The sequence below is a fragment of the Canis lupus genome, chromosome 2, assembly GCF_011100685.1.
Source record: "Canis lupus familiaris isolate Mischka breed German Shepherd chromosome 2, alternate assembly UU_Cfam_GSD_1.0, whole genome shotgun sequence".
NCBI lineage: Eukaryota > Metazoa > Chordata > Mammalia > Carnivora > Canidae > Canis > Canis lupus.
Window position 1 is genome coordinate 52753089 of NC_049223.1, and position 22603 is coordinate 52775691.

The following is a 22603-nucleotide window of genomic DNA, read 5'->3' on the forward strand; positions in this document are numbered from 1 at the left end:
GTGTTTTCCTAGAGGCTTAATCTTCTCGAGGCCGCGATGTATCTAGGACCACCAGAGGGAGTAGAAGGCAACGTGGATTCCCTAAAATTGCTGATAAAGGGGAATGGCTTTTAAAACAGTGAAAAGTATAGGAGATTGTCAGGCAGTCTTCTTTCAGAGACTGGGAACATTCCCAAAGGAAATGTGAGCTTCTGTGATACTATTTTAATGGGTTTTATGAATTAGAGGCCTCGCTTGCTTACCAGAGGACTTCCATGCTAGATAGTAATAGCATCCGATGTCCCGACAGCGTCTCACAGTAACACCTCATCTGTCCAGTGACAGGTATGACATTGTCTTATTAACCATTGTGTTGTAGGAAATTCAAATGAAGAGAACAGCTATTGAAGCATTTAATGAAACCATAAAAATATTTGAAGAGCAGTGCCAAAGCCAGGAACGGTACAGCAAAGAATACATAGAAAAATTTAAGCGTGAAGGCAACGAAAAAGAAATACAAAGGTTGGTGAACCGGGAGGGTTGTCCTTGTGTGAAAGAGAATCAGAATCCTCTATCAGAATCAGAACTGTGGAAAGGCAATCTTGCTCTCTGTCCTTCGACGAATAATTAAAAACAACAAAACAAAACCACACGACAGCCCGAGGAAGCCTTCTTTACCTGAAGAGGCTGGTGGATAACCCATGCCTTTCTCTCGCCTACAGGATTATGCATAATTATGAAAAGTTAAAGTCCCGAATTAGTGAGATTGTGGACAGTAGAAGGCGCCTGGAGGAAGACCTGAAGAAGCAGGCGGCTGAGTACCGGGAGATCGACAAGCGCATGAACAGCATTAAGCCCGACCTCATTCAGCTGAGGAAGACGAGAGACCAGTACTTGATGTAAGTCCTGGAAGCTGAACCCCCCGTAGCGCCGCCGACGGACGGTTGCCAGAATTAAGGATAAATTAGGAATGAGTTTGCCTCCTCTGTTTTCCAGGTGGTTGACTCAGAAAGGTGTTCGGCAAAAGAAGTTGAATGAGTGGCTGGGCAACGAGAATACGGAAGAGTAAGTACTTACTGCAGGTGGGAGGGAGGCGGCCAAGGACTTTCCTTGTTTGAGGGAAAGGGAGCAATTGGACCAAGTTTGGAAGAGCCCCTATAAACTGTTAAAAAAAAAAAAAAAAGGCAGAGTTTAGGGAAGGAGGACGCAGCTCTGGTTTTTCCTGACGAGGCTGTCAAGGGACACTGTGTCCTCCACGCAGGCCCTGAACATCTGAAAACTCCCAGTGTGTTTTGGGAACGATTAGGAGTGGGGAGAAGAAAGACAATTACAGTCAGTGTCGCCCTGAAGCTCAAGTATGGGTTTTGTTTGGATTATTTGCACGCTGGCAGTGCTCTTGGTCCGTTTCCTGATCAGAACTGGACAAACAGGACTGGTTGACACCTTCCTCTGGGCCCAGCTACTGCGTCGTAGTTCCTACCTAGAAAAGAGCAGGAGGGTGACTTACTGGCATTCTCTGCCCAGTGAGATCACAGGGCTGGCTGAGCTGGGGGAGAAGGGGGCAGGCCGGGGAAGCTGTGGGTGGGAGGAGGGCGGTGGGCCTGACGCCCCCAGCCTCACCCAGGCCCTCTCCCTCCCGCCTCTCTAGCCAATACTCGCTGGTGGAAGATGATGAGGACCTGCCTCACCACGACGAGAAGACCTGGAACGTGGGCAGTAGCAACAGGAACAAAGCCGAGAACCTTCTACGGGGGAAACGGGACGGCACCTTCCTGGTCCGGGAGAGCAGTAAACAGGGCTGCTACGCTTGCTCCGTGGTGTATGTATCTCCAGCCGCCGTGTGGTCAGCTCAGGGAGAGCAATGGCCAGGCCCTTGTGATGAGGGCCCCTGGGGCATAAGTAGTCTCCAGACGCGAAAGAGAAGTTTTGGATCACTGCTCTCGCTTCAGAAAAGCGAGTGTCCTCTAGGAAGGAAAAGGTTCTAAAAATACACCACCTTCCCTGAGCTCCCTTCCACTTAAGCAGAGCAATCATCCCAGACGCAGTCAGGACTTCTGGGCCCAGAGGACAGGAGAACAGAGGATAAATGCAAAGTTAAGGGCAGGCCAGCCTGAAAGACTCCTATGGATGCTTGGAGGAAGAGCGCAGCCCCCCAGCCCCACCTGCCAGCACATACATGCATGCGGTAGCCTGTCTCTCAAGGCCACCATGTTCGATTTCTCCCATTTTAAAGATGCAAAGACAGTGGCTCCGTGAGGCTGGGTTCCGGGCGCAGGTGGCTCAGCCGCTAAGTGCCCCCCGGGGGTCCTGCCCTGGTGCAGGACCAGCTCACGAGGCATTTGTTCTCTCTCCTTCTCTCGCCCCCGCAGGGTGGACGGCGAGGTCAAGCATTGCGTCATCAACAAAACGGCCACTGGCTACGGCTTTGCCGAGCCCTATAACCTGTACAGCTCCCTGAAAGAACTGGTGCTCCATTACCAACACACCTCCCTGGTGCAGCACAACGACTCTCTCAACGTCACACTAGCCTACCCGGTATATGCACAGCAGAGGCGATGAAGCGCTTGGCCTCGGATCCTTCTCCTGAAGTGCAGCCACCCTGAGGCCTCTGGAAAGCACAGGGCTCCTCTCCAGCCTGACCTGTAATTGAGCTGCGGAAACGAAGCCGTCTGCCTGCAGATGGGACTCGAGCTTCCGACGACCACAGAGTAGAGGGGGAGACACGCAGCCCAGCACCGTGCGGTGACCATAACGTTTCTACTCTGGAGTGCTTGTCCTTACTTTAGTTTTTTTTTTTTTTTTAACCCCGGTTTTTTCGGGGGGGTTGGGGCGGGGGTTTAATTTAAGCCACAACAACCCACCACACAAAGAGAAAAAGAAATGCAAAAATCTCTGCGTGCAGGGACAAAGAGGCCTTTAACCATGGTGCTTGTTAATGCTTTCTGAAGCTTTACCAGCTCAAAGTTGGGACCTTGTAGACCAGAGGGTGGACGGGCTCCAGAGCCCCGGCCTGGGAGCACTCGAGCCGGGCTGGTTGAGCCTGGGGGTTGCTGTGCACGGTGGACCCAGACACGTCGCACTGTGGATTATTTCATTTTCTAACAAATGAACGATATGTAGCAGAAAGGCGCTTTGGCTCACAAGAGACGTTTTGGGAGAACGTCGTCGGCTCGCGTACGTTCAGAGGAGGAGAATCTGTTGTAGCGGAGTGCCAGAAAGTGTGGTGTTTAAAACTTTAAAAACAACCCCACCAACAGAAAAAAACAGAGCTTGGACAATAGGACTTTCAATGACCTTCATTATATAAAATATGTACATAACAATGGATGACTGACTAACTATCAAATAGATGGATTTGTATCAATACCAAATAGCTTCTTTTTCGTTTTGCTGAAGGCTAAATTCACAGTGCTATGCAATTCTTGTCGTTATCTCAGTTTTAAATGTACCTTCAGAATAAGCTTCCCCCACCCCAGTTTTTGTTGCTTGAAAATACCGTGTCTCTGATTCTTTTGGTTGTTGTTATTCGTTTGTGATTCTTTCCCTTTTTTTTTTTAAATGTACAGGATGCCAGTAAAAAAAAAAATGGCTTCAGAATTAAAACTATGAAATATTTTACAGTTTTTCTTGTACAAAGTACTTGGCGATTAGCCCAAGGTTAAAAAGTTCATAACAGATTTTTTTTTTTTGGACTAAATGTTTTGTTGGGCAGTGCCTGATAAGCTTCAAAGCTGCTTTATTCAATAAAAAAAAAAGAGAAAGATATATAAATATGACAAAGTATCGCTGAGTTCAACAATGTTGTTTTAAGACTCAAAATACGGTACCTGGTAATGTCTGTTTCATGAAGAATTGTGAACTTCTTGAATCTTGGGGGGGATGCAGCAAAGGGATGTACAGGCGGGTGGAGGGAGGGTGGCGGGATGGTAATGCACTTTCTCATGACTACAGAGAAGGGAGTAACTTCTAACTTCAGTCTTTTCCCACTTGGATCTGCTAGTTATCCTACATCCCTGACAAGCACGGACCCGCTGCGGCGGCAGGTCAGATACTGTAGGTCTTAGGGAGACAAAGCCAGCCTCGCGGGGCCAGGGGTCCCCACCGTTGTTTGGAACGCTGATGTCAAGGTAGAGCCGCTGCCTTGAGAACACGCGTCTCTAACACTAGACGGCCCATCACAACCAATAAATGTTCATTTCAGGAAGCGCACGATCTGAAAAAATATTTTCCTCTGCACGTGTTTCACGTGCCTGCTCTTTTCCATTCAACTGAGATCATGGAGGCAAACACACACGGATCGTAGCTGCTGCTGCTGCTGGGCTAGGCTGGGCTGTGGAGAGCTCGCTCGAGTCACGGCCGTTGGAGGAACCCTAACCGCCCCTGCAGGTCACCCGAGTCATTAACCGTACGTGCCCCCGCTGCTGTGGGGGAGAGGCAGGCCTCTTAGGGCCTCCCCTCGTGTGGGGCAGGAGGCAGCCGTCTCTCCCCGGCTTAACATAACCCATGTGGTGCAAACTGGCCGTGAGGCGGGAGCAACCGAACAGCAGTGTGGACAGGCCCAAGCCTGGGAGGGGGCAGTGGGATCTTAGGACCGCAGCTCTCCTCTGCCAGGGCTGACGCAGCCGCGGCTTTATCTCAGATACTGCGGGGAGGGCTGCTTTGTTTGGGTTTTCAATGTAGTTGCTCTTAAAAATTCCTCGGAAATAGCCTAGCAGCTGACTTAATCCACCGCAGAATGTATTTTTTTTTTTTTCTTTACATTATTCTCTTCGTATCAAGCGCAAGAACCGGTCTTACAGCCAGACTGTCAGCCCTGAAGCCTGACTGTACTGATCTGTCTCCCTCTCATCTCCACACGGCCGAGGATTTCCCTGGTTGTGTAGTCCGTAAGTGTCAACTTTTGAAACTGTCCTTTCACTTCACACGGAAGCCCAGCGATGCTCTGATAGTAGCTTATGAACCAGCCTTATGCTGGTGGGAGGTTTTTTTGTTTTTGTTTTTGTTTTTTGTTTTTTTTGGTAGCCCATCCACACATGCTATTAACTCTGATTTTCATTGAGCATCTAAAGTATAAGATCTAAGATGTTTCATGCAAAGATAGTCTTATTAACGTTTTTTGGTTTGACACTCTTCCCCCAAGGTGGTGTGGTGTTCAGGCACCTGCCTTATTTTTGCATTTTGCAAACATAAAAATGCAAGTGGGTTTCTCTCAACAGCGAAGGCAGGATGCTTTGTTCCCTTTTACAGCGAGTGACCCCGAAGCTCTGATGTTAGGCCTCCGCCATGTGCCACTCTGAGTGCGGGTAGCGTGCCCACCGCATTCGTCCTTCTAGGTGTTTGACCAGGAGGGATCTTCGGGTTCAGTCAGTCATCTCCTAATAACACCAAGTGGCTGGTGAGTAAGAAGGGACACAGCAGAGGCACTCCTGATAACTGCTCTCATGCAGGCATCCATCCTCCCCACCCACGGTAGCATCCTCCACAGAAAAGCCAGAAGGCAAACGAGCTGCAGCAAGGCTCTGAGGGGGCTGTACCCTGGGAGCTCTGAGACCCAGTACTACACCCAAGAGAAAAATCCTAACCCCACGAGAAGGCAAAAAGCATGTTGTTTGCGACATCTGACCAGTTCGCGGCCCTTGAGCTATGTATATATGTATATGTGCATGGACTGTTTCCAGTACACCTTTCAGCCAAAACAGATCCACAGTCGTTGAGTTCAAGTACACAACCAGCACATGTCTAGTACAATTCTTGTGGATGTGTATGGGTGGGTTTTTTTTTTTTTTCCCTTTGAAGTGGCTTTGTTTTGTCTTCTAAAGGTGAACCTTTGCAAGTGAAGCGAGAAGTTCATAATTCTTTGGCTTTTCCCTGCTTTGTAAAGTTCCTCCTCTGGGTGAGCTGGTCTGGATGACTCGCTTAGCTTGGAAATCCTCATTTTCAGTGTGTCGAGTCGAAATGTGTTTGTGTGAGCTGTCACTGTGGGGAACCAAGTGCTTTGTCACATAGCTGGTTATGGCCTAGTAACGTGTTTGGGAGTCCTACTGATGTTCCTTCGCGGGAGAAAAAGTGCTGGTTTTAACACCTGTGCTTTTGCTATGCATGGTATCTAGTTGGAGAGCCGACCCTGAGAGTTGAGTTCAGGGTCTTCTAAGAAAGGGGCAGTTTAAAGCACAATGCCTCGCATGGGACAGAGTTCGAAATGCCAAATTCTTATTTTTCTACAAATCGGGTTACATAAAGTATTGGTATCATGAGTAGCCAGGGAACAGAATTGGGTTCATTGGCAACACTATCCAACTTCACATTAAACTTGTCACCATGAGATAGCATTAGCTGCCCAGGATGCTGCTATTTAAAAAAAAAAAAAAAAAAAAAAAAAAAGGAAAAAAAAAAGAAAAGGCAAAACAAAAAAAAAAACTCATTTATACGTGTGTATTTTTTAAAGCTACAATCTGTTCGATGTTTTTACAAATCTGTTTATATGACATTGTTAAAATAAAAGTTGGTCTTTTGACGAGAGGGAGGATGTCATGATCAGTTGTAATTTTGCCTTTACAAGGCAACTGGGCCGGGGGTGGGGTGGGGGGAGTGCACCTCCTTGACATTTTGTTCAAGCTGTAGATTCAGTGGAGCTACGTCTTGTTTTAAGTTGCTTCAATGCATTGTATTAGGTCTTCAAACAGAATAAAGATTGTTTTGAAACTTAAGTCCTGCGTTGGAATGTCCATCGTGCAGAAGAGAGGCTTCTCAAACGGCTTCTCTCGCCTCGTGCCCGGCCCGTAGCCTCCCCAACCTGGTTTGCATCCCATTAGCCCATTACTCCATTTCTGGAAAGCGAAAGAGACGCTAGGCGGCCCCAAGGAGGATGAGTTAGTGTCACCGGCAACATTTCGCCTGGTCCTTAATGATGAAAACCCGCACCTCTGGGCCATGTCCTGTCAACGCACGTCCCTGCCGCAGGGCCACCGCCTGGCCATCCTTTCCCCCGTCCACACCAGCCACCCCCAGACCTTCAGGATTGTTCTCGACACACTGCGCTCTGTTAAGGCAGCCACTGTCTGTCCCCGGCGGCAGGGCCGGCCACGAGGCCCTGGCCCACGTGCACGAGTGGGACACGGGGTATGACGTGCACTCGGGGAGCTAAACTAGACTCTACACTGAGGTTTCTCTCTGCGGCATCTCGTCGGCATGCACAAACCATTCTTAACGTGAGAGAACTTGCCTATTTGTCTTTATTGCCGAGCACGTTCTGGGCGGGGGGCACCTTGCCTGTATGCGGCACTCGTTGAACACGTGGGGACAGTGAGGGGCCCAGATGGGAAGGCCTGGGCAGTGACGGGAGTGAGGGGCACAGGATGCCAATCTCCACGGCGTGGTGAGGCCAATCCACTTCCTGCTGCCCTCGCCAGCCCCCCTCAGTTCTGCAGCACACGGAACTCTCTAGAACCCTCTGGATTCCAGGTCCTCAGTCTTGCTGTGGCACCAACTCTTGCCAGACAAACCCTCTCTCCAAGATTTCGGAGCCCCCCGATACTCTGCTGCTCAGCAGAAGCTTCTGGCTTCTGAGCTATACCATCAGTGCCTTGTTCCATTTGGATCTAGCCCAGGGGTGGGAGCAGCCTTCTGCTATTGCTAACTCTCCGCATCCCCTCACCAGTGCCTGTGGTTTCTGAGCTGTTCCATCACACAAGGAACCAACTCTCCTGATTTATTCAATCCCTTGAGCTAAAAGTTTTTTTTCCCCTGGTTGATCTCCAATTAATAAACCATCTACGTATCCACTGACCACGTCTTATACGTGATCCCATTTAATCCTTTCACAATTTTGAGGTTAAAGACCATGTCCCCATCCACCGTTCAATGATGTACTCAGATCATGCAACAGTTAGAGCCCATAGTGCAACACCTACGGGGTCTGACTCAAGCCAGAGCTCTCCACCCCGACGCCCTAACTGCCTTCCAATGGAAAGTCATGCTAGGACGTTGAGAAAAGTTAACCGGTTACTCTTCCTGATGGGAATCTAACCATGTGGTTCTCCATCGGTGGACCGTGCACACGTGGCCAATGGCAGGAAATGGCGTAGGTTTGCTTTAGACTGGCGGGTTCCTAATAGCATTAGCACCAGCACGACTTGGAAACCTGTCAGAAGTGCAGATTCCAGGTCTTCACCCCTGAACTACTCCCTCAGAGTAGGACCCAGCCATCTCTTTCAACCAGCTCTCTGATTTTAACACATCCTATAGTTCGAGGATCACTTCTTAAGATCACCTGATTGTTGAAATCGTACTACCAGTATTTTAATTAAAAGCCACCACCGTTATTGAGTGATGGAAATATATTTTACTTTGTTTTTTAAAATTTTTTATTTATTTATGACAGTCACACACACAGAGAGAGAGGCAGAGACACAGGCAGAGGGAGAAGCAGGCTCCATGCACCGGGAGCCCGACGTGGGATTCGATCCCGGGTTTCCAGGATTGCGCCCTGGGCCAAAGGCAGGCGCTAAACCGCTGTGCCACCCAGGGATCCCTATATTTTACTTTGTGATAGAATTTTCATTCATAGCATAGAGTCTGTATAGAAAATAGGCTGGTTTTCAGTTTCGGAAGCCTAGCCTGTTCTTAGCTATCTTTAACCAGCCGCGGCAACTTGGGCAACTCCACTCAGCCATCCAAGCCTCTGACTCCTTATCTGTGAAAATAAAGTTATGAGTCCACATACCCCCAGACGCTAGGGTGTGATGTAGTGGACTGAATGAGCCTACTCGCTCCCCTGGTTTTCCGTTTACCATGTGGCCACAGTCCTAACCCACAAGAGAACTGGCACCTGCAGATCCCCACAGCTGAATCACAACTGGCCCCTCGTGCTGTCAGTGCCCACGACCAAGAATGCATGAGCAGAATTAGAGTCCATGAACTAGCTGATGTCTTAAGGCTACATTTCAGGTGAGTCAAAATGTAGAAGACAAGTTCTTGACAACGTGAAAGGGAGTGGAATTTGGAAATGACATCTTGTTGATCTATCTAAAGCATGAGGACTGGGTCAGAGGACGTTGCCTACCAAACCCTGTGGGGCTTGGCAGGAGGCAAGCGACTGTGGTATGTGAAGAATGGATACTGTACCAGCCCATTCAACGTTTTTTTTTTTTTTTCTCTCAACTTTCCCCTTAAGAAGTCTGACTAAAAACAAGAATTTTGTAAAGACTTAAATGTAAGTCTAGAAACCACAAAACTCCTAGAAAAAAAAACAAACAAACAACAAAAACAGGATAAAAGCTCCCAGACATGGGTCTTGGCAATCATTTTTTGGATGTGACCCCTAAAGCATAAGTGACAAAGTAAATAATAAGCGTGGGACTATGTTAAACTAAAAAGCTTCTTCACAGCAAAGGAAACGATTGACAAAATGAAAAGACAATTTGTGGAGTGGGAGAAAATGCAGACCCTCTCTCAGATAAGGGGTTAATATCCAAAATACATAAAGAACTCAGAAAACTCCAGAGTAAACCCAAAGAATCCGATTTAAAATACGCAGAATGCCCGAAGAGAAATTATTCCTCAGAAGACAAGTGAACGGCTGAAGGCACATGAAAAGGGAGCCTATGTCACTAATCAGGGAAATATGAGTCAAAACCAGGATGAGCTAGCACTTCACACCTGTCCAAATGCTTATTATTAGCAAGTGACGTAACCAAGCCGGGGACATGGTTGGTCTTGTGAGGGGAAGCAAAGTCAGGGATGACCTAATGACCGTTCATGCACTGAACACCAAAAGCATCTTAGCACATGGGAGCGTCATGCTGAGCCCACTGCCCCTCCTCCTGGCCAGGGCAGCACCATGCCGAGAGATCTCCCCTGAGCTCACAACTCCTCCAGTGGAACAAGTGAGGCCAGCTGTGACATTCAGCCTCCACGGCAGTGGGGGATCAGTTCTTGAGAGCCCCTCGCTTCTGGTTTTGTCCCACAGAGATCACAGGTGATTCTGTAGGACTTAACCACATTAACCACCTGGGAATCTGATTGTAACCCTGAAAGGAGGAGGGGTTTCCCTCGACAGCAATTCCTACCTGTAGAGCCCAAGGAATAGCTCCCACCCAGCAGTTTTGCTCATCTGCAGAACCATGTCCAGGATGCTGTGTGACCAGGGAACTTGGCAGAGTTCAGGTAAGCCCAATCAGGGCCCTCAAACAAAATGGCTCTGCCAGCCCCAAAGTCTGGTCTGCCAGTGTCCAGGCAGAATGGCTGAGTCACGGTCCCAACCGCTGCAGATCATGGTCCGCAGGCCCTACTGACAGGACAGGCTGTGTGATCCACATCATTCAAGCCAGGAGACAGGCAGGTGAAGCTCATCACCCTCAGAGCAAACCCAGTGGCCCTGTTTGGTCAGGGAACCTGGGGGCACAGGTCTGCTTAAGACCACAAAAAACCTTGGTGGCCTTGGAGCTACTTCTCCCACTGCACGAGGCAGAGAAACTAATTCATACACCATCTTATCACTGAGTGCAACCTTCAGCCTGCCTGACCAGGGAACCTGACCCAAACACACAGGACGGTGCAGAGCCCAACCGTGAGCCTTGCTTACAGCTGGACTTGCAGAGGGCACAGGCCATGGCACTTCCTGTCTGCAGAATAACACCGGGTGCCTCTCCTGACCAGGATATTCAGTGTACAACACTGCCTGGTTTGGGTCTCCAAACAATGAGCCAGGTGGGCCCTAGGACCCAACCTGTTGCCCTGCCAGGGCAAGGAAACTAATTTACAGCCCCATCTACTGCTGAGTATAGCACCCAATCCGACTGTCTAGTAAGCCTGACCAGAAAATCTAGGCAACTACACAGCCCATCCTACAGCCTCATTTGTCCAGGAAACCAAAACAGCAGTCCTATCCAGCTGTTCTGTGTCATACCATCCCTCCCACTCCTCCTGATGACCTCGGAGCGTGAACAGTTGCCTCACCCCAAAATAGATGCTAATACCAGGCCCCATCTGCCCAAGAACGTTATCAGCAGACATGTCCCAAAAACCTTAGCTGAACTGACTAATGAAAAACTGTCTCTGCCAAAATGAACTAGCAAAAGCTGGGAGGGGAAACCACTCACTCAAATGTGCAGATACCAATGTAAGAAATCAAAGATCATCAAAAATCAGGTAAATATGATGCCATCCAAAGGAACTAATAAAACTAATAACTGTCCCTAAAGAAATGGAGATCTATGAACTGTCAGACAAAGAATTCAAAATAATCCTCTTAAGGAAATTTAATGAATTACAAGAATGCACAACTAAATGAAATTAGGAAAATAAGGCATTAACAAAACGAGAAATTCAACAAAGAAAGGGAAACCATCAAAAAGAAAAACAAGCCCCAAACAGAAATCCTACAGTGGAAAAATGTAATAACTGAAGTGAAGCATTCAATAAAGAGCTTCAAAAGCAGACTAGACCGTGAAGAAGGAACAAGCAATTTGCAACTTAAGACATTTGAAATTAACTAGTCAGAGGAGCAGAGAGAAAAAAGAATGACGAGTGAAGAAAGCCTACAAAATTCATAAAACACAAAGAAACATTATTCTCATTATGGAATCCCAGAGGGATGAGACAAGGAAAAGGACAAAAGGGATATTTAAGGAATTAATGGCTAAAAACTCCACCAAGATGAGGAGAGAAGCAAACATTCAGATCCAAGAGGCGAAAAGATCACAAAAAGGTTGAAACCAAAGAGGGCTACACTAAGATACATTATAATTAAATTGTCAAAAGTCAAAGACAAAGAATTTTAAAAGCAGCACGAGAAAAGAAGTTAACTCCAAGGGAACCCCTGTCCTAAGTTTATCAGCAGTTTTCTAAACAGAACGTTTCAGGCTGGGAGATAGTATGATGATATATCCAAAATATTGAGGGGGGAAAAAAACCTGTCAACCCAAAACACTATACCTAGCAAAGCTGTTCTTCAGAAATGGAGGAGGGATAAAGACTTTCCTAAACAAGCAAAAGCTGAGAGAATTCATCTCCAATAGACTTGCTTTACAAGAAATGCTAAAGGGAGTTCATAAAAACCTAAGGCAGCATTGTAAAACTCACTAGTGGTAAAAACAAACAAACAAACAAACAAACAAACATAGTCAAAACTGGATTCCATAATATGGTAATGGCTGTCATTCACTTATGATTCTAGTTTAAAAGTTAAAAAACAGGAATCCCTGGGTGGCTCAGTGGTTTAGTGCCTGCCTTCAGCCCAGGGCATGATCCTGGAGACCCAGGATCGAGTCCCACATTGGGTTCCCTGCATGGAGCCTGCTTCTTCTCCTTCTGCCTGTGTCTCTGCCTCTCTCTCTCTCTCTCTGTGTCTCTCATGAATAAATAAATAAAATCTTCAAAAAAGTTAAAAAACAAATACAATAAAATAACCCAAATACAGCTATCTGTTATTAGTTACACAGACTAAAACATATAAACTGTAACATCCGTAATCTAAAATCTGAGGGGAAGGAGAATAAGTGTAAAGCTTAGGAATTCTACTGAAGCTCTTAGTTTAAAGTAAGGCACTGTAGCTTTAACACATTTTAGGTAAAACTTGGGATAACTTGGAAAAAACCTGTCATAATTTTATGAGAAACCCCCAGGGAAGATGGCAGGGTAAGAAGATCCTAAGCTCACGCTGTCCCATGGATTTAACTAGATAACACCCACATCAGTGTAAATAACCTAGAAAACAGAGCAAAGACTGGCAGAGCAGATTCTCCACAGCTAAACGTAGAGAAGCGGCCACATCGAAGTGGGACTGTCCACAGGAGGGTAAGATGCTGCGGGGCACAGAGGTGAAAGAAATGGACCCTCACACCAGGAACCCTAGGCCTGGGGAACCTGCAAAGGAAAGACAACCCTCCGTAACATTTGAGACTTTGAAAATTAGGCCAAAATGCAGGAGTTCTTACAATCAGTGAGCTTAATGTCTGGACCTTTAAAAATCTGTAGTCTCAGCTCTGGGAGACCCAAAGGGCAAGAGAAAACTGAGTCCCTGCCCTTTGAAAGACAGCACAACAGACAGCCCTGCAGAAATGCAGCATAGAAGCAATAGCTCTCAGAGCATGTGCTGGAGGGGCAGGGGTTGTCCAGACATTTCTCCAAGAACAAAAAAGCTTTTGCTTCCCACTTCCCAGCCTAGATATGTGGACACCTACAGGAACCGGTGCAGCACCAATATTCTCCACCTAACTTGCTGTGATGATGCCCTACCCCTGCATTCTCCTGCAGACATGACCCCTGCAGCCAGGCATTTGGTCTAAGTCCCCTCCCATAGCAGACCTGTGAATATCTTGCTAACACTGCCCCCCTGCTCCCAAGTTTTCCTGCAAACCCACCCCCTCCAATGTGCCCTTAGCTGGAGCCCAACCAAACCAATGCTACAAGCCTGCCAGAGCAAGCAGACCCAACAGGGGCTGACATCACTACAGTGACTCCTCCCCTGGGGCAGGGAGAAGATATCCACACACATAGCAGTCCAAATGCAACCCCCAGAGTGGGCTCCTGGCAGGCATGGGATTTGACTGTAGGGTCTGCCCACCAATGAAAGCATCTCGAGGAATAACGATAGGGAAAGTGCCTGCAGTTAGTTCCATGCTATTGCATCTCTGGCCAAGTGCCTGACCTGACACAACTCAAGTCCACTGCAACCCCAGACTAGCCCACTAGCAGCACAGGAACCAAACCCTGCCCACAACAGACAAAGTGAGCATTGCAGATGACTGGACTGAAGGAAAAAGTGGCTTGGCCACAACAGTAGGGCACATGCAACACACACAGGATGCATTGCTGAAGTGCCAGGTTCTGGTGAGCAGGGCACTATAAGGACTCTTCTTCATAAGGCCACTACTTTCAAAGTAGGGTGGACAAAATGAGGAGACAGAGGGATATCTCCTAAACAAAAGAACAGGACAAAATCCCAGCAAGAGAGCTAAAGGAAACAGAGATAACTAATATGCCTGATAGATAATTTCTAGTAATAGTCATAAAGATACTCACTGGACTTGAGAATAGAGTGGAGGACCTCAGTGAGACCCTCAACAGACACAGAAAATACACAAAAAAATCAGAAATAAAGAATGCAATAACTGAAATTAAAAATACACCAAATGAAATAAATAGTAGACTAGAGAAAGCAGAAGAATGGATTAGTGACCTGGAGGACACAGTAATGGAAAGCAATCAACCTGAACAGGGGAGAGAAAAAGTATAATTTAAAAAATGACAATAAACTAGGGGAACTCAGCAACATCATCAAGTGTACTAACATTCTCATTATAGGGATCCCAGAAGGAGAAGAGAGAGAGGCAAGCAGAAAAATTATTTGAAGAAATAATAGCTGAAAACTTTCCAATTCTGGAGAAGGATCAAGGAGGCACAGGGAACCCATAACAAAATCAACCCAGGGAGGTCTACACCAAAACACATGGTAATTAAAACGGCAAAAAAGTTGTGATAAAGAGAATTTTTAAAACATTAAGGTAAAAGAAAACAGTTAGAAGGGAAATTCCATGAGGCTATCAGTGGATTTTTCAGCAGAAATTTTGCAGGCCGAAAGAGACAAAGAAGGACACTATTTAATCATAAAGAGAACAGTCCAGCAAGAAGATATAACAATTGTAAATATTTATGCAACTGATACAGGAGTACCCAAATATATAAAGCAGCTAATAATAAACATAAATGAAGTAATTGATAGTAATACAGTAATAGTAGGAGACATTAACACTCCGCTTACATCAATGGATAGATTATCCAATCAGAAAATCAGCAAGCAAAAGGGACTTTGAATGACACATTGAACCAGATGGATCTAACAATATTCAGAACATTATATCCTAAAACAGAATACAAAATCTTCAAGTACACATGGAACATTCTACAGAATAGATTACAAATTTCAAGTCTTAACAAAATCGAAAAGAATGAAGTCATAGGTGGAATTTAAGAAACATAACAGATGAATAATGAGGAAGGGAAGGAAAAATAAAATAAGATGAAAATTGAGAAGGAGGAAAACCATAAGAGATGCTGAACTCTAGGAAACAAACTGAGGGTCACTGGAGGGGAGGTGGGTAGAGGGAAGGGATAGCTGGGTGAGGAACATTTAGGAGGACAAGCGATATAATGAGAGCTGGGTGTTATATACAACTGATGAGTCACTAAATTCTACCTCTGAAACTTATTAAAAAAAAAAAAGAATGCAGTCAGACCATGCATCTATTCTGACCACAATGCCATAAAGTTAGAAATCAACCATAAGAAGAAATCTGGAAAGAACACAAATACATAGAGGTTTAATAACATGCTACCAAACCATACATCAGTCAATTATGAAATCATAAAAAAACATAAAAAAATACATGGAGACAAATGAAATTGAAAACACAAAAGTTCACAATCTTTGGGAGGCAGTAGGTGGTGTTCTAAGAGGGCAATGTATAGCAATTCAGGCCCACCTCAGAAGAAAAATCTCAAGCAACCTAACCTTACACCTCAATGATCTAGAAGAGAACAAACAAAACTCAAAACCAGTAGAAAAGAGGAAATGATAAAATTAGGGCAGAAATCAACAAAATAAAACTAAAGAAAACAACAATAGAACAGATGAATGAAACCAGGAGCTGGCTCTTTGAAAGGATCAACAAAATTGATAAACCTGTATCCAGACTCATTAAAAAAAGAGTGCTCAAACAAAATCAGAAATGAAAGGGGAGAAATAACTGACATCACAGAAATACAAAGGATTGTAGGAGATTATGAAAAATTACATGCCAACAAACAGATAACCTAGAAGAAATGGATAAACTCCTATAAACATACAACCTACCAAAAATGAAGCAGGAAGAAAGAAAATTTGAACAGACTGATAACCAGCAATAAAATTGAATCAGTCATCAGAAAACTCCCAACAGACAGATGTCTAGGACCAGAATCCTTCAAAGGTGAATTCTACCAATTATTTAAAGAAGAGTAAATACCCATTCTTCTCAAACTATTCTAAAAAAAATGGAAGAAGGAAAGCTTTCAAATTCATTCTATGAGGCCAGCATAACCCTGATACCAAAATGAAATAAAGACACCACAAAAAAGGGACGCCTGGGTGGCTCAGTGGTTTAGTGCCTGCCTTGGGCCCAGGGCATGATCCCAGAGCCCTGGGATGGAGTCCCTCATCTGGCTCCCAGCGTGGAGCCTGCTCCTCCCTCTGCCTGCGTCTCTGTCTCTCTTTCTGTGTCTCTCATGTATAAATAAATAAAATTAAATTAAAAACACCACAAAAAAGAAAACTGGAAGCCAATATCTCTGAAGAACACAGATGCAAAAACCCTCAACAAAATATTAGGAAACCAAATCCAACAATGTATTAAAAAAATACTACTCACCATGATCAAGTGGGATTAATCAATCAACATGATACATCACATCATGAAGAGAAGATTAAAAACCATATGATTATTTCAATAGATGCAGAAGGTTCAACATCTATTCATGTGATAAGAACCCTCAACAAAAGAGGCTTAGAGGGAATATACTTCAACATAATAAAGGCAATATATGGAAAAACCCACAGCTAACATACTCAACGGGGGAAAACTGAAAGCTTTGCCCCTAAGGTCAGGAACAACATAAGGATGTCCACTCTCATCAGTTTTATTCAATGTAGTACTGGAAGTCCTAGCCACAGCAATCCAACAAGAAAAAGAAATAAAAAACATCCAAACTGATAAGAAAGAAGTACAACAGTCACTCTTTGCAGCTAACATGCTACTATATATAGATAGATAGATAAATAGATATAGATTTAGATAGAAAATCCTAAAGACTCTACCAAAGACTATTAGGACTGATAAATGAATTCAGTAATATCACAGGATACAAAATCAATAACAGAAATCCATTGCATTTCTATAAACTAATAATAAAGGAGAAAAAGGAATTTAAAAATCTCATTTACAATTGCACAAGAAAGAAAAAAATACCCATAAATTAACTTAACCAAGGAGGTAAAAGACCACTACTATGAAAACTGTAAAACACAGAAGAAAGGAATTGAAGATGACAAATAAGAAAGATGTTTCACGTTCATGGATTGGAAGAACAAAGATTGTTAAAATATCCATACTACCCAAAGCAAACTACAGATGTAATGCAATCCCTACCAAAATACCGGAAGCGTTTTTCACGGAACTAGAAACATTTTTTTAAAACCATAAAAGACCCCACATAACCAAAGCAATCTTGAAAAACAAGAACAAAACTGGAGGTATCCCAATCTCAGATTTTAAGATACACTACAAAGCTGTAGCATCAAAACAGTATGGTACCAGCACAAAGAGAGAGACGGCCATCAAAGATGGCCATCAATGGAAAGGCCAGAAATAAGCCCGAATAAGATCAATTAATCTTTGACAAAGGAGTGAAGAATATGCAATGGGTGCAAGAAAGTCTCTTCAACAATGGAGTTGGGAAAACTGGGGAGCCAAATGCCAAAGAATGAAACTGGACTACTTTTAAAAATGTAAATATAAATTCAAAATGGATTAGAAACCTAAATATGAGAGCTGAAACCAGGAAAATCCTAGAAGAGAGCACAGACAGTAATTTGTGTGACATAGGCCATAACAACTAGGTATGCCTCCTGAGGCAAAGGAAACAAAACAAAAACAAAAACTATTGGGATTACATCAAATTAAAACCTTCTGCACAACAAAGGAAACAATCAACAAAACTAAAAAACAATGTACTGAATGGGAGGAAGGTATTTACAAATGACATATTCAATAAAGGATCAGCATCCAAAATATATAAACAACCAAAATAACATCAAAAAAAAATTAGTCCAATTAAAAATGAGCAGAAGACCATGTCTCCAAAGAAGACATCCAGATGACCAATAGATACATGAAAAGATGTTCAACACCACTCATTATCAGGGAAATGCAAATTGAAACCACAGGGAGGTATCACCTCCCATCTATGAGAATGGCCAAAATAAAAATACAAGAACAGCAAGTGTTGGCAAGGATGTGGAGAAAAAGGAACTCTCTTACACTGTTGGTGGGAATGCAAACTGGAGCAACCACCGTGAAAGACGGTATGAAGGTTCCTCAAAAAAAATTAAAAACAGAATTACTAGGGCACCTGGGTGGCTCCGGTCATGATCTCAGGGTCCTGGGATGGAGACCTGTGTCAGGCTCCCTGCTTATGAGGAGTCTGCTTCTCCCACTCCCTCTACTCCTCCCCTCTGCTCGTGCTCTAATAAATAAAGTCTTCTAAAAAATTTTTAAAATAACAAATAAAAACAGAATTACCATATGATCCAGCAATTCCACTAATTGATATGTACTCAAAGAATACAAAAACACCAGTTCAAAAAAATATACGCACCCCTCTGTTTACTGGAGCATTATTTACAATAGCCAAATTATGGAAGTAGCCCAAGTGTCCACAGATAGACGAACTGATAAGCAAAATGTGTTATTTATACACACACACACAGTGAAATATTACTCAGCCATAAGAAAGAATGAAATCTTGCCGTCTGCAACAATATGGATGGATCTAGCACAATGCTAAAGTGAAATGAGTCAGTCAGAGAAAGAGAAATGTGATAAGAAGTAACACATGACATCAACATGCAAAAAAAGACAGTTGGGTAAGAAACAAGGAACAATGGATCTATAAAACAATTAAGAAAATGCCAAGATTAAGTCTTTACTTATCAATAATTAAACAAGTTTAAAATATAGATCCAATAATAAACTGCCTACAAGAGACGTATTTTAGCCTTTTTTTTTTTCTACCAAATTTACTGTGTTTTCCACAATATGGTACTTCAGGACTTTTTAATGTAAACATTCTTGATTAACTAATTTTCAAAATAATGATACAAATTTAGCATTCTGGGATCCCTGGGTGGCACAGCGGTTTGGCACCTGCCTTTGGCCCAGGGTGCGATCCTGGAGACCCCGGATCGAATCCCACATCGGGCTCCCGGTGCATGGAGCCTGCTTCTCCCTCTGCCTGTGTCTCTGCCTCTCTCTCTCTCTCTCTGTGACTATCATAAATAAATAAATAAATAAATAAATAAATAAATAAATAAATAAATAAAAACAAATTTAGCATTCTTCTTAGAATGGAAAACTTGCTTGGAGGTTACCACCTCATTCTTTTTCTCTTTTTCAAAAGTGCATCTTGTAGCGCCAGCTGCTTTTCTCGGAAGGAACGCTTGTTTTTTGACCGGATGTTATAGCTCTGTCGCATCATCATAAAGTTCTTCTGTATTTTAGCCTTAAAGACAAACATAAACTGACAGTGACAGAATAAAAATATGTATTTCAAGCAAATGGTAAGCAACAAAAAGCAAGAGTCGCTTGAAATATATATATTTTTATCTTTTCACTCTCAGCATATCTCCAAACGAAATATTTATTTTTATCTTTTCACCTTCAGCTTATCTTCTTATTTGAAGAAACAGCTGGAAACATACCTAACCTGGGGAAGGAAATAGGCAACCAGACTAAGGATGAAACCAAGACAGAAATTAAAAATAAAGAGGGAATCTTAAGAGCAGCAAGAGGAAAGCTCTTAGTTGCATACAAGGAAATGCCCATAAAGCTATCAACTGATTTCTCAGTAGGAACTTTGCAGGCCAGTGGGAGTGGCAAGATATATTCAAAATGCTCAAAGGAAAGAACTACAACCATGAATACTCTATACTTGGCATAATTATCATACAGAATTGAGAGGGAGATAGAGATTTCCAGACAGACAAAAGTTAAAGGAGTTCATCACCCTAAACCAGCCTTACAAGAAATGGTCAAGGGAGTGTTCCAGTCCAAGGAGGTGAGGTACAAAGACCATGAAAATCTACACCATTTTGTATAGAGCAATTCCTCCCAAGGTAGAACTGAGGGCTGACTGAACAGTTTCTGCTCACCAAAGACAGGCCACCGAAAAGATGGCAAGAGAGACAGAGACACAGTCCTGAAGGGAACCTTCGCCCCCAACACTGTCAACTGCAACGATGAGGGATAAGATTAAGAGACTGTGAGCAGATTCGTCTTCCCTGGTGTACAGAATAAAAGCTGCTGTTTAAAAGGACAATTAACATGTAAAGGAACCAGGCCTAGGACTGTACCAAAAGGAAGGGTAACTGCTTGTACTTCCTGTGGGTTGGAGGTGCTGGTGAGTTCCATGGTTTGTGTTCCCCCTCTAAAGTTTTTGATAGTGCCCATCGGAGCAGGATCTGGTGCCATAGAAGGTCTATCCCTTAATAAGCACTGGGTCCCAGTTGCCTGGGGGCATAGGAAAAAAAGGTATGGTTTAAAAGAGGAACTAGAATATAAAAGAGCCAGCCCTAAAAATCTGCCAAACAGTGGGGGAGCTGCTAAAACTGTCTGGGTCAGTGAGGCTGGTTTATGTTCCCTTCCTCTTATTAGCACAGAAAGAGGCAGGGTTCAGGCACCCTAGCCAGCCTACTTTTTCAAGGAGTCCCTGGCTTCTAGCCCACACCAGACTCAGCGGTCCCACCAAGGTGGCCTCAGCATGGTGCCCATCGGGACACCCACAGTCAGTCCTCAGTACAGTTCCAGCCATCCTGCCAAGGTGACAGGCTCAAAGCATACAGGAAAGCCCTAGGCCTCCTTCACTTCAGCTCTAGACAGTTTACCAGGCACTCCCAGCATACAGCACCCCTGGACCCCACAGCCCATGCCTGATTCACCTTCAGCTGATCCACCAGGATATCACCCTCATAAAGCATCTGGGAACCTCTGGCCTGTGCCCACTTTGGCCCCAGCTGCTCTGCCAAGGTGCCTCCAAGGTGCCAAGGTGCCTGTGCCCACTTTGGCCCCAGCTGCTCTGCCAAGGTGCCTCCAAGGCATTGCCCAGAATGCCCCATCTGTGCCCACTTAAGTTTCACCTGTCCTGCCAAAGTACCCTCTGCAGTGACAGCCCCTAGATCCCCCAGCTTGCTTCCACTTCAGCTTCAGCTGTCTGGCCAGGGCATCCTCCATCCAGAGAGCCCTGAGACCCCTAGCTTGTACCCATGTCAGTTCCAGCTCTCTTGCCAGGGCATCCTCTGAGCAGAGAGCCCTAGGACTGCATTGGCCCATGCTCACTTCAGCTCCAGCCATCTCGCCAGGGCAGCACCAGCACAAAGTGCCCTGGGAACCCCAGTCCCTGTCATCCACAGCTCCAGTCATCCAATCAAAGTCATCAGGCGCACACAACCTACACAGGGATAATTATACATAAAACCATTTCATCAAGTATAAAAAAATGTAGCTATCTCACCTAATTCATAGACACAGACATGAAGTCAAACAAAATGAGGAGACAGAGAAATACACTCCAAATGGGGGGAAAACACCCCAGAAAAAGAACTAAATGAAATGGAGATAACCAATCTACCTAAGAGTTCAAAACAATGGTCATAAAGATGCTCAGTGGAATGGAGATAAGAGTGAATGAACTCTGTGAGAACTTCAAGAAAGAGATAGAAAATATTGAAAGGAACCAGAGTTGAAGACTACAATAACTGAAATGGAAAATACACTAGAGGGAATCAATGGATTAAAGGATGCAGAAAAATAGATCCACAGCCTGGAAGAATGTAATGGGAAGCACTCAAGCTAAACAGAAATAAAAAATAATAATGAGAGTAGGTTATAGGATCTCTGAGATAATATCAAGCTAACAAATACCTGCATTACAGGGGGCCCAGAAGGAAAAGTGAGGCAAAGGGGAAGAAACCTTATCTGAAGAAATAATAGCTGCGAAGTCGGGAAAGGAAACAGACATCCAGGCTCAGAAAGTACAGAGTATCCTAAACAAAATGACCCAGGGAGGTCCACACCATGACATATATTAATTCAAATGTCAAAATTTAAAGGTAAAGAATTTTATTTTATTTTATTATTTTTTAAAATAAATTTATTTTTTATTGGTGTTCAATTTGTCAACATACAGAATAACACCCAGTGCTCATCCCGTCAAATGCCCCACTCAGTGCCCACCACCCAGTCACCCCCACCCCCCACCCACCTCCCCTTCCACCACCTCTGGCTCGTTTCCCAGAGTTAGGAGTAGCAGGAGAGAAGCAACTCGTTATGTACAAGGGAAACCACATAAGGTTATCTGCTTTCATTTTAGCAGAAACTTTGCAGGCCATAAGCGAGTGGCATGATATTGTCAAGATAGTGAAAAGAAATACCTGACAACCACTAATATTCTACTTGGCAAGGTTATTATTCAGATTTGAAGACGAGATGGAGTTTCCCCAAACAAACCAAAGTTAAAGGAGTTCATCACCACTTAACCAGCCTTCTAAGAAATATTAAAGACATTTCAAGTGGAATAGAAAAGGTCATAATTAGAAGGAAATTATGAAGGAAAACAATTTCATGAGTAAAAGCAAACATATAGGAAAGGTATCATAGCAATCACTTACAAAGCTAGTATGAAGATTAGAAGACCAAAGTAGTGAAATAAACTATATCTTAAAAATTAGTTAATGGGACCCACAAAATAAAGAAAATAAATATGACAACATATATAACATGGAGAAAGGGGGAATAAAAATGAAGTTCTTTTAGAA

The 22603-nt window shown here is 44.1% G+C and overlaps 1 protein-coding gene across 7 annotated transcripts in view; it reads left to right on the forward strand.

The window, feature by feature from the left end:
- Window positions 1-6354, forward strand: part of PIK3R1 (phosphoinositide-3-kinase regulatory subunit 1) — an 80707-nt gene extending 74353 nt beyond the window's left edge. For 6 of the 7 annotated variants that reach the window (XM_038530761.1, XM_038530764.1, XM_038530763.1 and 3 more), the window contains 5 exons: window positions 359-501; window positions 702-878; window positions 976-1044; window positions 1628-1798; window positions 2349-6354. In XM_038530761.1, the coding sequence (XP_038386689.1) occupies window positions 359-501; window positions 702-878; window positions 976-1044; window positions 1628-1798; window positions 2349-2538 (750 nt within the window). In that variant the 3' untranslated portion in view covers window positions 2539-6354. The remainder of the gene's footprint in view (window positions 1-358; window positions 502-701; window positions 879-975; window positions 1045-1627; window positions 1799-2348) is intronic. The other variant, XM_038530767.1, reaches the window with a different exon arrangement.
- Window positions 6355-22603: the final 16249 nt, after the last annotated feature.